Source organism: Syngnathoides biaculeatus, chromosome 5, assembly GCF_019802595.1.
Source record: "Syngnathoides biaculeatus isolate LvHL_M chromosome 5, ASM1980259v1, whole genome shotgun sequence".
In the NCBI taxonomy this organism is placed as follows: Eukaryota; Metazoa; Chordata; class Actinopteri; order Syngnathiformes; family Syngnathidae; genus Syngnathoides; species Syngnathoides biaculeatus.
Window position 1 is genome coordinate 26,136,349 of NC_084644.1, and position 16,961 is coordinate 26,153,309.

The 16,961-nt window shown below is 41.8% G+C and overlaps 1 protein-coding gene across 1 annotated transcript; it reads right to left on the minus strand.

The window, feature by feature from the left end:
* Positions 1-4,100: 4,100 nt before the first annotated feature.
* Positions 4,101-15,569, minus strand: she (Src homology 2 domain containing E). The gene is made up of 6 exons (XM_061820887.1): positions 14,596-15,569; positions 11,896-12,022; positions 9,068-9,322; positions 8,546-8,855; positions 7,530-7,649; positions 4,101-6,211 (listed from the first exon to the last, which is right to left on the minus strand). The coding sequence occupies exons 1-6, from the start codon at positions 15,040-15,042 to the stop codon at positions 6,016-6,018; spliced, it is 1,455 nt and encodes a 484-aa protein (XP_061676871.1). The 5' UTR covers positions 15,043-15,569; the 3' UTR covers positions 4,101-6,015.
* Between the last annotated feature and the right edge of the window lie 1,392 nt (positions 15,570-16,961).

Below are 16,961 nucleotides of genomic sequence, written 5' to 3' on the forward strand. Positions count from 1 at the left end.
GCGGGAAGAAGGGAGTCAGGGAGGGAGGAGGCGGTTGCCGTGGTGAGGAAGTGAAATCCAAAATCTGCAGGAGGTATAGCGAGCTGTTTCACCTTGACTGTTATATTACTTGCAACAGGCACGACGGCGAGCGCACGGATGCAAATGCGCACGGCCACGCTTTCGCAGTAATGTCTTCCCCTCTCGTGCTATCTTTATCCGCACTTCCTTCGCTCTTGCCCTCTCCTGTGCGGTGAATGAGCTGACCTGACAGTGCTCCTCCTTTGCACTGAGTGCTGCTGTGAGTCTCTCGTTGAATTATTTAAAAGCTGGGACCCCCACGAGTGCTTGTCCTCCCTCAACACCCCCTCCAGCTCCCTCCATCCCTCCACTCTGTCCCTTTTTTCTTCCCGAGCTGTCACTTCGTCTGCATGCTCACACAAGCTTATCGTAATGTGTTGCATCCATCTAATTGTTCAATCTATGAAAGTGAACAGCGTGCATTCCGCTTCAGTGGATTCATGAATGTGCTATTGTGGCTTCAGTACGACCAACGGCATCCGTAGTCAGGGCCCGATAGATTTACAAATTCAGCGCTGTTCATTTTGTACGTTGTGGGAGGAGTCTATGCAAATTAATTTTACATGCGTAGGGAGACTTACCCAGCAGAAGAATAGCTGTATGGTTTTATATCGAGGTGTGTGCCATCCATTTTCCACGTTTATCAAGTACGGCTCCTTTCAGCAGTACTGTGGTCGAGGAATTACCGCCTCGCAAGTTCAGGGTTCTAATCTGGGCTTTTGCCCTCCCGTGTGGAGTTTGCGCGCTCTTCCCATGCTTGCGTGGGTTTTGATGAACATGGGGTCCTACTGAACTACTGTATTTTAACATTGCTCCTGCTTTACGTTGCCACCATTGTAACGGACCTCCATCGCAAACAGGACCTCCCTGTATTTAAACGTTTTATCTTAAAATCCTCTGAAATAAAGGTGATGAAGATGATTGGAAATATAACCTGACTACGCTCTGCACATGCACTATTTGTTGAGGATGCCATAAATGGCCTACTCCCATGGGGGGGCCTCTTGTTTTGCTGTGACCTACTTTCTGGCTTTTAATTAGACGGCCTGACCATAACACATTTCACAGATGGGAGGAGAGGTGATCCTCCGTGGTGTCTGTTGTTGTGTAAAATTCGAGAACCCCCTGCCCGGCTGCGGTAGGACGGTGGCTGTGATTAGCGTGTCTGAACCTGGAAGCAAAGCATGGTGAACTTCTGACATCTAATTGCTAGTCTTTGACCTCATATTAGTAGTGCTATTTTGGAAACGTGAAGCAAAAACTGACTAATTTCCGGTTGGGCTCTGACATTGCATGACACGCCGCCGTTGCCAAGTGCATCGCTACTGAAGTCCCGGTTATTCATAGCTGCTTTTATATATTGCAGTCTGTCTCTCTCCTCCCCGAAGAGAAGGCCCTACCTCGCTCTCACTAATCGCCATGGCAACCTGGTAATCCCTCTCTCGTTTCTGCACACACACGCAAAAGCACACACGTTGCTGAGGCAAACATGTAAACCTGTTTACTAGTGAGTCGACATAAACACTGAAATGGTTTTAAGGGGTGCGAATATGCTGTCATGCTTATATTACATGTGTGAATGACATTATGATTTTTTTTTCTCACTCCCTTACACTACTAAAATACTCACTACTCGGTTTTTTTCACTCTTGCACCTCTGAACACACATACACACTTGATTTAATTTTCTCACTCATTGAGACTACTCTAATGCTCATATACAAGTATTGGTTCATAAATGCAAATAATTTTTGGGGAAAAACATCAATCTGTGTTTAGGATGAAAAAGTAAAAAGAGATTTAAAGATTTTAAATGACAACAGGTATTATGCAGATCCATAAAACTCAGTCTTTGTTCTACTGGATCTTAGCAATAATGATCTTCAATAATGTATAAAAAAAAATTAAACAAAGACATCTTTATTTACTCCTAAATGCAATGAAAGGGGGCCATATCTTTGCAACAATAGGAAAATGCAGGTCCCAGGGGAACAACAGTTGAAAATCACTGTTTACCAAATCAAAATGTGTAAAGACCCTGGGCTTCATTCTTTATTCAGTTGAATTTTGTTCCACAATCAAGAATGGTAGATATTTACAATCTTAAGAATATAGCAGGGTGTGTCGGTTTCTCTGTCAAGTTAACAAGGTGCTGATGTTTGCTTTTACCTCCTGTAGTTTCAATTATTAGGGGTCAATATTACAGAGCAACGGTGTGTGTGGTAAGGAAGTGAAGAAACGGGTCCAAGCGGGTTGGAACACTTGGCAGACGGTGTCTGGTGTTCTATGTGACAGAGTTTCCGCTAGGATAAAGGGCAAAGTTTACAAAACAGTGGTGAGGCCGGGCATAATGTACGGATTTGAGACGGTGGCACTGAAAAAACAACAGGAAGCAGAACTGGAGGTAGCAGAAATGAAGATACTGAGGTTCTCGCTTGGTGTGAACAGGTTGGATAGGATTAGAAATGAGCTCATCAGAGGGACAGCCAAAGTTTGATGTTTTGGAGACAAGGTTTGAGAGAGCAGACTTCGATGGTTTGGACATGTTCAGAGGCGAGAGACAATGTTGGTAGAAGGGTGTCGAGGATGGAGCTTCCAGGAAAAAGAGCGAGAGGAAGACCAAAGAAAAGGTTGATGGATGTTGTGAGGGCGCACATGAGGACAGTGGTTGTTAGAGAGAAGGATGTACGTGATAGGCTTAGATGGAAAAAGATGACACTCTGTGGCGACCCCTAATCGGGACAAGCCGATATATAGGAGATTGTTTTAGTCGCGTGTACGTGTATTTCAATGATGTGTGTGAGACATCATCCTGAATTTTGTCCTCTGGCCTCTCATACATTATTGTGTATTTTTGGGGTATTTCTTTGCTACTCCCCCCCCCCCCTTTTTTTTTTCTTTTAATAACACATTCTCACAAAGGCACCTTTATTTCCTGGATACACGCTTACAACAATTATACAGTCAATATCATGATTGGGGCTGATAAAATCCCCAGTCACTTCAAACATACGGCAGAGATGGCCTGTGAGAGCATGTAAACTGGTCCACCATGAAAAGCCAATGAATAAAACACCCAAAAAAATGACACACCCAAAACTTTTTTTTATCCACAAATGCTCAGATAGAATCATAAAGATGTGCTCGTAAATTTCGTATGGTGCTCAGAGCACTGTACACACTGAAACTAAAGGACGGTAAAAACTTTTTCATCACCAAAAGGCCTAATATTCATATCAGTCTCACGTTTATTTGCCCACCTCAGCATTCTTTGACAATTCTGCTGACTCTCAATATGAGCAGTGACCCCCCCCCCCCCCCGCCACACACACACCCCAACTCCCCCATAACCTCTAAACTAGCCTGCATTAACCCCCTTTTCAAGGCATCTAATCACTACTAAAGCGCTTTCTCTTCACAAACAAATTGGCTGGAAAATGAGCTTCATTTTCAGGACAGAATCAATACGCTGATTGACAGCTGCGGATGGACGAATGGCTTTACTCCAATCAGTTGTATTGATCGTACAAAGCCAACCTAATTGTCTAGCCATTGGCCTTGATCGTGTCAGCACCTCTGTGTTAAAGCATCTTGGTGAAGCAGACTGCAAAACCTGCAACTTTAAGTTTCAACGTAGCTGTTGGTAATGTGGCAATATTTTTATCTCATTTGGTCAGTTAATAAGTGTTATTTAGATTCCTCATTATGAGTTTGTGGGTGCTGGTATGAGGCTTGTGGATTTGATATCGGGAAACATTCCAGTGGAACCTCCCAGTTTGAATTGTTCATATTTAGAAAAGACTATTTTCCTATAGTGAATAATGAAAATCGGTACAATCTGTCCCATGGTCAAACTGTCATTAAAATGTAAAATTAAATTACCACTGTTAGCATTCATCCCTAAAAAGAAAAACTTAAAGGGCATGAATTGAAAGAGCACACTTACAATTTAAAAAAAAATTAAGTTGTCATAAAAGTGTGTGTAAAAACAAACAAACCAGAAGTTACCCGCTGCTAATTGTAAAGCTTTATTTAAAAAAAAAAAACACTCAATTTTAACCCGAGTATTTTTGTTAAGAAGAAACACTACATTATTGAGCTGCCTTCTGCTCTCTACCTTTTTTTGTATCTACACAATCTTAATGTGTCCCTCAGTTGCTGTCATGTGACGTAAACACGTCACGACATGTAAACCCCCTGGCAACATCGGACTCAATCTAAATCAAACACAAGCCATCACATGACCACACACAGTCTTGACGCCCCGACTTAGAATCAAAGTTTTCAGTGACACCTTTAGATGAGGTACAGCAGAAACAAAAAATATTGGCCTGTGGCTCGTAGTCAGAAGAGGCACAACATCCCTGACCTTGCATCCAATTTATTTACTTGACACACTTTGAGGAAAAAAACGCTACAGTATGTCATGCGCTGCTATCAAAAATGTCTGAATCTTGAATTTATCTTAAAAATGCTCTTCAGACTTGAGAAAACATGTTCCTGTTTTTTAATAGAATGTGTTGTGACACGCCTCAATATGTATTATTTTACAAAATTTGTTTTCGTAAAAGTGACCCTATCCACCATTTTTTTTGTTGCATTGGGTATTTACTCATAGAATTATCTGAAGACTAATTTTAGCTTTCAAGTTATATTATTCTAAAGGAAGAGTCTTCTTATTTCAGTACAATTTTGGGCAACTCTATGCATCGCTGACAGCTTTTCATGTTCAGATAGTGAGATAACATCAGCTCCAACTTTTAGTGTGATTTAAAATATTTGTGGGACAGCAGAAATTGCTTTCTACGCAGCTTGAGAGAACCGAGAGTGTTAAACTTCAAACCCTCGTAACAGCATAGTGGCAGTCCTCTACACACAGGCCAGACACTACCGCTGTTACACTTCTGGTATGACAACTTCATCCATCATTGTGTACGTGGGGTGTATACATACGACCGACACAGAAAATGAGAAAAAAAATGCGAAAGAGGGGGGGGTCATGTGAATAGGGGCTTCTCATTCTACCACTGAATGCAGCAAATTGCTAGGTCAACTACCCCCCCCAAAAAAAAAAATTATAAATTTTATATAATTTATAAAGAAGAGTAAACAATTATAAAAAAAAAGGCAGAAAGATCCCCACTTTTATAAATTGGTGAGACGAGCTTCTGAATTACCTCTGGATAGGGAGAACTAAGAAAAAGGGAGAGAAGAAGGAAAATATTTTGATGAGGCAACGGCAGATGGATGCAGAAGTTGTGGGACATTCACTGTCCAAAACATCTTAATTCATGTCACAGATTGTATTTCATACCCTTTCTTCTGTCACAAAAAGCTGTAACAAATCCATTTACTGACTGCTGAGGATTGTGTTCATGGCGGCGGTTTGAACTGTGAAGTTTCATGACTTCTGTGTTGATGGTTTTTTTTAAAGGGACATTCAACTTTAGGGGTTCCACTGTTATCACATGTAGACTGTTAGATTTCACTACAAGAAGCCTGATGCACTGATCCCCAACCACTGTCCTGGGAAATGAGCCAATTTCACTTAATCTGTCTGAATTTTTTTTTTTTTTTTGTACAAATCATGTATATTTCTTCATTTATAGATGAGAGTAACATGTAGTGACAGATGGAACAATTAGATATTATTCCACTAAGTGATAGAAATTGCATATTAACCTGTGTATTCCCTTGTTTGTTCGTTTGTTTAATTTAAAATGTGTGCCGTGACTCATTACCATTTAGGAAACACTGATGTAAGGTAAAAGTTTTTCTTTAAATGAAGGAGCAGTTCTCTGAGCTAATCAGTTGTCAGTCTAGTTTACTCCTTTCCTTCATCATCTAATTAGCTTGCACTTTTCCAAAGCAGTTTCTATCGACTCAGTGCCTCAAACAAAATGGTAAAGAGGGGATTCCTCAGCAGCTCATCCCTGAGAACACGTATCACGCACATTACAAATGTGACCTTTGCACGGCGTGCTGCAGGGTCATGTGCTCAGCCCCTGTGAAGGGCAGTCTGTGTGTGCAGTAGTGGTGCACCAGCTCGGGGATGCTGGCAAAGACGCAGCTACTCTGATCCAGAGTGTAGCCCAAGCCCTTGCTGCTCTTTGTTTGGGCCACGATGATGTGCACGCAACTCTGACTGGTCCTGGTAAATGACAAGAAAGCAATAGTGTCACCTTGAAGAGAAAAACAGTACAGCCAGAGTAGAGAAATACAATTTAGACCTGGATGTGGCAATTTGAATCGCTTGCTATTATCTATCCCTGGCAAACTGATGGTGTGGAGTAGAGAAGGTTCAGTGGCTGTGTAAAGGGGGTTAATGATTTGCACTCTCAAATGAATGAGCAGCGTACAACAAATGTGCACTGGGGCATATGCACACACGCGCACACATAATGGCTCAACATTTGGGTTAGGTCAGGTCTGCGTTTGTAGATAGATTTACTCTGCAAGGTGGACTCAGCAATTGCTCATTTTACTCGCACAGGAAGGCCGACTGGACAATTTGGAGGAAAAAAAATACAGTCGCACACATGGCGATTGGCCCTCACAGTTCATGGTGCAGTCCACCTTTTGCCCATTGTCAACTGGGATAGCTTCCAGCACTCCCGTGACCCTTGTGAGGATAAGATAGGAAAATGGACATAGACACGTAACTAATTTCCTGGAATGGAAAAATTGTTACCCCCTCTTATCGGGGGAAACAACATTTTGAGGCACATTCTAGACTGTCCTCTTTCTAGTTTTAAAGTGCAGCATTAACAACATGGCACGATTGCTAAGAAGAAGTGGATTGGCCTGACAGCTGTTGGGATAGTGTAATAATATAGAGATATCAATCAATTTTGTGAGTGGAATTTTTTTTTTAAGTTTTATTTGCTATGGGATTTTTGTCTTGATCATTGCCCTGATTCCAGAATAAAAAATAATATTATAATGCCTCCTTTATAGCGGGGATTACATGACAGACCACCCTATTATATGAGCCACTTAGAACTAGTGTGGGGTGACGATATTTTTATGTTTTTCCAGAAACTGTGGTTTCCCTCAGATTTTCATCCATCAATTCTATCAATATTTCATAAAAGATTATAAATAACACTTTCTGAGTCTTCTATCGATCTCTGAACCTGAAGTTCTGTGATGTTCTTGCAGGAAATGAAGCTCGGTTTCATGGGCATGGCAAACTTGGAAATGGGAGTTGGCTCATTTTTTTGCACTGATGAATCAGGCAAAGTGCTGAGTGCAACAATGGACTCCCCCCTATATGTCAAACTTGGAAGAAAATCTTGATTTAGACCAACATTCATTTGAAGTATATCTTTATTTATTTTTGTACATAACTTCAAAAGTAGAAATGACCCTCTCTAGTTCCAAGTGGCTCATGTACACTGAATGGTATAACGAGAAATGAGTGCACAGTACTGCATGTCACAGCCACACACAGGCAGTCACTCACTCACTTGAGAGCGATGGAGTACTTGCTGGTTCCTGATTCGCTGTCTCTCACCAGGAAGCTGGCATCCCTGCAGCGCTGCAGCTGAGCCTCAGCCTGCTGCCGGCTCACACTGCCATGGTACCAGCTTGCCCAGGATATGGCCAAGATGCAGCATGGCAACATATGGAGACAAAGCCAAGTGTCAAGTAAGAGGATGCTTAGAGTGAAGGTGAGACTACGTCATGGTCCACGGAGGCCTAATAATGCACAATGTCAGCAACTAAAAGGCTAGAATCACATAAAGTAGAGAACAAGCAGCAAGGCACTGAGCAGGGAGCAAAATGACATTGAGCTCCTACACGAGAGGAACAAATGCAAACACGCACCAAGCGTGTTCCCCGCAGATTCCATTTAAAAAAAAGGCCTTGCTTAATGAGATGGGGGGGGGGGGCATTTTACACTTCAAATCAAGTGAGCAATGTCTACTTAGTGAACAACAATGGAGCACAGGCTTAGAACAGTGCTTTAGAAGGGATTTGGAGGACTCAAATTCTTCAAGGATTTTCTTTTACTAATATAATGCATAATTATTATACAGGTATGACTTGATATGAGTGGCCCAAATGATGAGCATTTTCCAGATACAAGCTGTCATTTGACTTCTCTTTTGCTTATATCTCAACGCACCACAGTAGTTGTATCCAGCCTTCATTCGTATTTCCTATGCTATAGTAGAGTAAGTTGCTAAATTAATCTCTGTTGCCATCACCGGTGCACGTCTCTGGTGGCATCATCAATCCAGGGAATTATCAATGTGAGCGGAAGTCTCATGACATTTGTTGAAGTTTTTGAAAGCATATTTTCCAGATCATTTTGGTTGAACGCCAAATTGTAGCACTTTTGAGGCATCTGACTCGATCCTTCCTATATTGCAATATGTGGCTTTTTATATAAAATAACCTGGATCGCTGCAGAATACCGACATTTTAATTCTCCACTAAATAACATTTTTATTGATGAATATTAATCTTCTCCCCTCACCTTTGCTTGTCCAGTGGCAAGCTGGGGTCCACTTTGGCCATTTCCCCATCCAGTGGGGCGTGCGGCGAGGTAGGAGAGGGAGGCTTGTTGGGGCTGCAAGAGGGCGAGAGTCTCAGGGTGGGGAATGATGGGGATGAGGTTGTTATCGGGGAAAGTTTGAGGATAGGCGATGAGGGGAAGGAGAGAGAGGAAGAGGAGGAAGATGAAGATGTGGACACCAGTGTTTTGTGGGTCCAGTTTTTCTGCCTCAGAGTTTGCTGCTGGCGACCATTCTCTTTAACAGGAGAACAATCCACGGCCTCAAACTGGGCTGCAGGAAGCCACAGACACAAAATCAATAAAACTCCATCACCAAAGTCAACACATCTGTGCAGAGTCGTTTAACGGGATTGTTTAGCTTCCTGCGTAAAGCAAACAGATAGTCATGATAGTACAGTCGTGACATGACTGAACAAATAAAGACTATGACACCCTTCCTTCCACGGCCGCCCACCCAGCCTTGTCACCAGCGTGGCCGCCTACCTGACAGGGCTCGAACAATGTCCTCCTTCCTCCACTCCCAGGGCAGCTCGTACTCGGCAGCCGGACGGATGTCAGACTCTGGCCGTGTGACGGGGATCCACACGCCCTCGCTGTCGCCCTCCAGTCTGCCTTCGTACGGCGTGTCGTAGATGTTGGGCGGCGGGGGCTTGCCCTCCTCTCCGTTGCCTGCTGCCTGGCCTCGGTCAAGCAACACGCACACTTTGAGGAGGTCCTTGGAGCCCCGACGACGAACCTCTGCAAATCATCACCCAATACTTAGACTTCCCCTTGCCTGTCATTGGGATTATGTGACAACTACAGTGAAGGCACACCTCTAACAGTATCACATAAATATGAATCAATAAATCAATCAAATACCTGAACAAGCAGGCTAAAAATAGTGAAAAAATATAGAGTAAACCTGCCCAAAATATTAAACAAATTGCAAGAAATGTACAATAAATGGGTTGAATAATGTATTATTTTATTCATTGTAATGTGTGTTTTTCTGGATGAAATAAAATAAAACCATGATAAACATATTAAAAGCTTGTTTCAAAAAAATGACCTTTCACCTGCACAATTGAATAAAATTATGTTACAAATATACTATACTATACTATACATACAGGGGTGTCATGATTCCGGCACTACACTGATATATATATTTATATTCCTGTGGTCTAACTGAATTGAAGTGTGCCCAGGATGGCCTTCTGGACAAAATATCCATCCATCTGTATGGCTTATCCTCACTAGGGTTGTTGGCATCCTAGGAGAGGTGAGGTACACCGTGAACTGGTCACCATCCAATCACAGGGCACATAGAAACAAACATATTTTTGCACTCACATCAAAACCTAAAGGCACTTTCAATTAACCTATCACACATGTTTTTGGGATATGGGTGGAAACGAGTGTACTCCGAGAAAACGCACACAGGAACTGGGAGATCATGCAAAGTGTGGCCGTCAAGGAAATATTTGTAGCTTCTGAAAGCACGATAGAGTACGAGGAAGAACTTTGTTGGTCAAAAGAGGAGAGCAAACGATATCAACTCCTCCACAAAGGCTGCACACCCATGTTCAAACACCAGGATTTAAAAAATGAGGCGGAATAAAAAAAAAAAAAATTCCTGACTTTTAATGTAACCTATAACCTATACAACTCAATTGAAAAAAAAAAATCAAGACAGGAAGTAAAAATGAACAACTGCGATAGGAGGGTTGCACAGCTTCTAATAACTGGGCTTGTGGCTGGATTCAGATTTCACCTTTGATGTTTAAACTCATTTTAAACAGAAGTCAGCTCACACTTGCCATCGTTTAAAGTGCCTCGGATCAATGCCAAATAAGATGAACGTAATACAGTAATAACCTAACCTCGTGTAAATGATTATACTTTTATTGACTGAAAATATGAGATCTGGCAGGTTGAGTGGGGTTAAATTACAAAATGTTTTTAAATAATGTAACCGACTGTGTAACCTGCACAACTCTATGGAACTAAACACAAATACTGTAAATTAAATACTGTAAATCGAATTCATAATTGAGCAACAAGCTACTAGACTACAGTCACACTCTAAAATGAATTTTCCAGATTGTGAAGATATCTCTTGTGCACAGTTTACTGTACCTGACAGATTTTCAGTAAATTTAGGTCTGGGCTTTTATTGAACATTTTTTTTTTCTAAAGTCACTCCTGTTGATTCACATTCATGCTTGGTCACATTGTCATGCTAAGAGGTGAAACTCCTCTTCAACTTACAAGCGGATGTGTGAATGTTTCAGGAGAGATTTATGGGGTGTTCATGCAAACCAACACGTCTAAAGTCAAGTGATTCTGCAGGAACAAACACAGTCCAGGGGGCCTCTTTGTGCTTGTGACTGAGATAAAAAGATCTACGGCATCCTGTGACATGTCACAAGTTGGTATGCGACTTGTGTTTCTGTGGCAGCCGACAGGTAGCCTATGTGTCTGCACTATTGTGAGCGCAAACAATGGGGGTACAGGAAGAAAAGGTCAGCGCTGCTTCGGATTGGACAGCTAAGCAGCCTACTTCCTGACTGCTGGGAAGTGACTTGGGGAGGGGGGGGTCGTTTGTTTTGGGGTGTGCTGAAGGGGATTGTTACATTCTGTTAACACGTTAAGTGTGTGTTTGTCCACGGAGGGGGCAGCTTCCTATTTCAAGAGAATGAGGCAAAGGAAACAGAGGCAGGAGACAGGAAGTTGGAAGAGGAAGCTGCGCCCACTGTTCCTTCACAACACTGTTGCTATAGCAACAGCCAAAGGGGATGGAAGTCGGCATGCATGCAAGCTGGAGCACCCATTTGGCACAAACTTACTTTCAAAAGACCCCTTTAAAGGGAACGTCAAATGGCTTGATTACAATTATGTATAAAAATTGTGATAATTTGAGGTATTTATTAGTTTATTAATCATTGGGACGCCTAATCAAAGTGATGGTTTCATACTATTACATTTCAGTGTAAGGACAGAACTCTGTAGTCCACTTTCTTTCTTTTTTTTTTAAAGATACTTCAGCTTTGTCCCACATTCCAAAAACATGCATGTTAGTTTCCCTGCAATTTATGATGTAACCTAGACAAGCACTATAGAAGGGGAGGGGAAATGGTACGTGATGAGAATGTTCCCAATGTGTACTATAACTCACAATTTGGTTCGCAGTAGTGTATGTTGCAGCTTTCTCACCCGAATGGAGCAGCAATTTGAACAGAGTTGACTCTCCAAGGTTGACACAGTGACACGTTTACAAACAAAAAGAACCAAAAGTCTCAGACGTGTGATGGATCATCTGAGCTCACCAGTGATGATGACCTGCGCATCATAAGGCTCCATGTAACCGTCGTTCACTCCTGCTCTCTCGGCCTCCCTCTGTTCTTTGGTTTTCTCTGCGTCAAAAGGATCTGCATAGTCCTCGAGGATGATCAGCTGGGAAACACAAAGGCAAGATTCAGATAAGCGGAGATAAGCGTTGACTTATTTGTCTGTGATGGTAGGGGCGTCCGCGATTGTCTAACAAGAGACAAGGGGGACGAGCGGAAATAATGGCCCAAAGAGGTCAGAGTATTATTTGATGCAACACAATGAAGGGTTCACTACATTGTTTTCCTTTGTTAACAATAGAAATTGAATACAGAGATCATCGTGGGAATAAAAAAGAAGTTTCTAAGTCGTACATAATCAGCTTGTTCTCATTTCTAAATTTCCCATAGGAGACAATTTGAAGTTAGTTAATCAGTTGAAGGTTAAAAAAACAAAAAAAAAAATGTTGCCATTTAAAAAAAAACATTTGTATTTAGGACAAAAAACATGACTGTGGAAAGTCATAGAGCAAGAAAAGTGACCCACTCGTGTGGTGATGCTGGTATATTTTGTTTTTTTCATGAGAAATATAGCACTCTGGAGCATTGTATTTCATAAAAAAATGGATACAATAATGACACACTAAATATAAACCCCAATTCCAACACAGTTGGAAAAAAAACAAAAAAAACAATATAATGATTAGCAAATCCTTCTTAAGTTATATTCAATTGAATACATTTGACAAAGATAATAGTCTTCAATCTGATTAACGCCATTCCTGATTTGTGTGGAAATATTCTCTCATTTTGAATTTGATACCTGAACAATGTTGCAACAAAACTGCAATAGGGCCAAAAAAAAGACCGGGGAAGTTGGTGAAAAAAATAACATCTTTTTGGAATGTTCCACAGTTGAACAACAGGTTAACTGGAAACAGGTGAGTGCCATGAGAAGCTCGTGTATGAAGGAGCAGCCCCGAAAGGCTCGGTTGTTCTCAAGCGAGGATCAAGTGATGTTGACCACTTTGAAGGACTGCATGAGCGTGTGTGTTTCTTTCAGCTTGTCCCTTTCGGGGTCGCCACAGCATGTCATCTCAGATGAACACATATACATGTTTGGCACAACGTTTACGCCATACGCCGTTCCTGAAGCAACCCTACTCAGGGAGTGGAGGCCCCAGTGGGATACAAACCCACAACCCCTTGTTTACCGAACCAGTGCTCTAACCACTGAGCTACAGGGCCTCTGAAGAACTGCATGAGCAAATAACCCATAAGTTTGAAAGCATTTCTCAATGTACTGTTGTAAGGAATTTAACGATTTAATCTTCTATGTTCCATAGTATCATCGAAAAACTCAGACCATTGGTGATGGTATGGGCTGTCTTAGTCCCCATGCCACAAGCAAATCGCACATCTATGAAGGCATTGTTAATGCTGAAAGATACAAGTTTTGGATCAACATATGCTGCCATCCAAGCAATGTGTTTTTCAAGTACATCATTACTGAATGGATTTCAGTAAGATAATTCTGGAGAGTGTTATAACAGCGTGGCCTCATCGTAACTGAGTGCAAGTACAGAAGTCCAGACCTGTGTCCCAATGGAAAATGTGTGGTGCATTATGAGGCGCAAAATACAACAACAGAGACTCTGGATTGCTTCAAATCGATTGATTCCTACATGTTTGTTTTTATTTGTTTTACACAACACCCCAAATTCATTGGAACTGGGGTTTGTGGAATATCAAGAATTCGTTTTTGGCACATTTTATCAGTTCAATTCACTGAACATGTTGTGCTCCAGGTATTTGCACCCTGGATACGTGGTAGGAGTATCATAGACACACACACACACCACACACACACACACACACACACACACACATACATAAAGAAGGGTTTTACAATTTACTGAGTAAGCTTCACTAATATTAATCCTTTTACACAAAGATAAGTATATGCCAGTGACCATTTTTAGTTTGTGTTAGACCATCTATGACATTTTGCATTGTTTATTAGAATTCAGCTAAACAGACTTCATTAAGGGAAATATATGTGATTTTTTTGAATACACAATGTGAAATTGTCTTTGTTTTATATTTATTTTAGCAACCCTAACTAATGAGATTTTCCATCCATCCATTTTCTTTGCCGCTTATACTCACGAGAGTTGCGGGGAGTGCTGGAGCCTATCCCAGCTGTCAACAGGCAGGAGGCAGGGGAAATCCTGAACTGGTTGTCAGCCAATCACAGGGCACATCAAGACAAACAGCCGCACTCACAATCACACCTAGGGGCAATTTAGAGTGTCCAATTAATGTTGCATGTTTTGGGGATGTGGGAGGAAATCGGAGTGCCCAGAGAAAACCCACACAGGCACGGGGAGAACATGCAAACTCCACACAGGCGGGTCCGGGATCGAACCCGGGACCTCAGAACTGTGAGGCCAATGCTTTACCAGCTGCTAATGAGGTTTTCTGACATGATTTTTTTTTTTTTTTACTGAATGGACTTTCAGGGCATTGTATTTCTCAGAAAATATTTTAGTTCTAAATTGTACCACTTTTGGAATGTTTGATGTTATGAATTGACATCAAACACAGCACTTTTAATACATGCACCTTCCTACAATGTGGTAAAATGTGGAGCCAAAGCATGCAGTCGTGTTCTAAACTGAACATAATGAAGTTACTCACCGTTGTTTTAATGGAAGAGCGTCCACTGTCGGTGTCGGGTTTTGTCTGCTCACTTTTCCCGTTCAGTTTGGGGTTTTTTTCCTGCTTGTCCACTTTGATCATTCTGCTGATGTACGCCTGAGCCAGACTGGTGGTCCTCACCTGAACCTTCTCTTCGGGCGCCTCCACCTTGGAGCTCTTCCGATTTTTTCCAGGCGCCAGGGTCTCCCACACGGTTCCACCCGCAGAGTTAGCGTTGTGGTTTCGGCCCAACTCCGTGGCCGAATTTTTCCTATTTCTGCCCGCAAGCAGAGCAGCCACTCCATTATCCTTACGAAGATTTCCCTTCAGGCTGTCGCGGGAGAACGACGGTTTGTGTCGTGATTGTGGGCCCGATTCGGAGGCCGAGCGGACTCGTTCGCTGCCGTTCTTCAGGTTGATGGGAAAGTCTTTGAACCATTTTGCCATGTTTGCCAAACTATTTCCAAATCGCACCACACGAACTTGACTTATTCCAAATGTCACCAAGTTTACGCACGCATTTTACGCACGGCTCAGCAATTGTTGCAAGGCGTTCGAACTCCACTTCTGACTTGCTTGTTTTACAGGACCTTGGGACTTTAACAGTATTCACCTGTACTCGCTGCGTCCAGAGCTCGCTGTCGGCCAGATTGCTGCTTCTCCTGGCGTTTTGGGTGTTATCAACACGGTTATTTGGGCCCTGAGCTGCCCAAATAACAACTATCCCCTCAGTTTGAAAAGAAGCCTTTCCAGAGCGAACACTCGAAAAAACTGGAAGATTTTCCTGGACCAAAGTAAAGAGCCCATTACCGGTACGTGATAGGCTGCCTCCGCGTGATCTCGCTGCACTCAGAAGAAGGCGAGGAAGGTGACGAGGAAAGTTGAGCGCTGACTTTTTGATAAGTCCACTTTATTTCAGGGGACGTGGCCACGTCGACTGGGCGGGGTTGGAGTCCGACTAAACCTTTATCAGCGTCAACTGCTTCATTATACTGTAGGCGTACACGTAGTAGTCTACTGATAGGCAGATGTGCTCAACCAGTGGGTTTCAAACTGGGGGGCGCGCCCCCTAGGGGAGGCGCAGGGCGAACATGAATTACCATGAACACTTTTCATTAATAATGTACACCCAGCTGTTTTTCAATTTTTTGTTGATTCCCGAGGAATAATCTTTGCAGGTGTGGTGAAAATCTCATCTCCAAAATTTGGGGCGCTCCATGATTGTTCAGTCGTCAACCGTGCTGATCTATTCTGTTGGCCAATTTAATTTCTGTTGCCTATTGAATGTAATGTCTGTGATCTGGGACAGTGTGTTGGGCGACTGGTTAGCACACATGAGGACACGGGTTCGAATCCGGTCTCATTTGTGTGTAATTTGCATGCTCTCACTTTGTCGACGTGGGGTTTCTCCTTGTACTGCGGTTTACTCCCGCATTGGATAGTTGAAGATTAAAAATTGCCCATAGGTGTGAATGTGAGTGCGAATGGTTGTTTGTGTGCCTTGTAATTGGCGAGCGACTTGTTCAGGATGTACCCCACTTCTCGCCCAGATTCAGCCGGTACAGGCTGCAGTACCCCCAAGACACTAGTGAGGATAAACCCTATAGAAAATTTTATATATATATATATATATATATAATATATATATATATATATATATATATTATATATATATATATATATATATATATATATGAAGATTTTGTTTTCAAAACGAGACATATCCGTTTTTTTTTTCATTTTGAGAAAAGGGCTTGGTATTGAAGTGAAAACAATAAACTCAATTTATGTTTCTAACTATTGGGGGATAGAAAGAGATGCTAAAAAGTAACTAAACACCATACTACAAAAAAAATATTGGCTTTAATATTCACAGAGTTTTTTGATGACAAATTTCATTTTTTCTCCAAAATGAGACATATCCAAACATTCTATTCTTGGCAAAGTGAGACATATCCAAATTTCGACTTAAACCTTCAGGAGCAGCTGTAATTTTTTTTTTTTAAATCAGTTGCTTTTGATAGGCAATCATGAAAACTATTTGCCTTTCAACATTTCAAGCATTTTAAAATAATATTTAAGACCATGACCACCACATTTAGAGAGTTAGGTATCAGAAATAAGGGTCAGTCACCAGTCACAATTTTCACAATTAGCTCACTAATGTCAGATGTTGAAAAAGGAGATGAAAAAATGGGAATTTCTTTTAAAAAGGTGTTTTTCAGTTATTTAGAAACTGTTTGTTTGTTCAGTATGAGGTCTTGGAAAGGCTGAGTTTACATCATTGTAATTTTGTGTATCTGTACGCGATTCTGCAATCTGACATCTGCAGGCATTGTGTCACTCAGTTGATTAGTTTTGTTTAT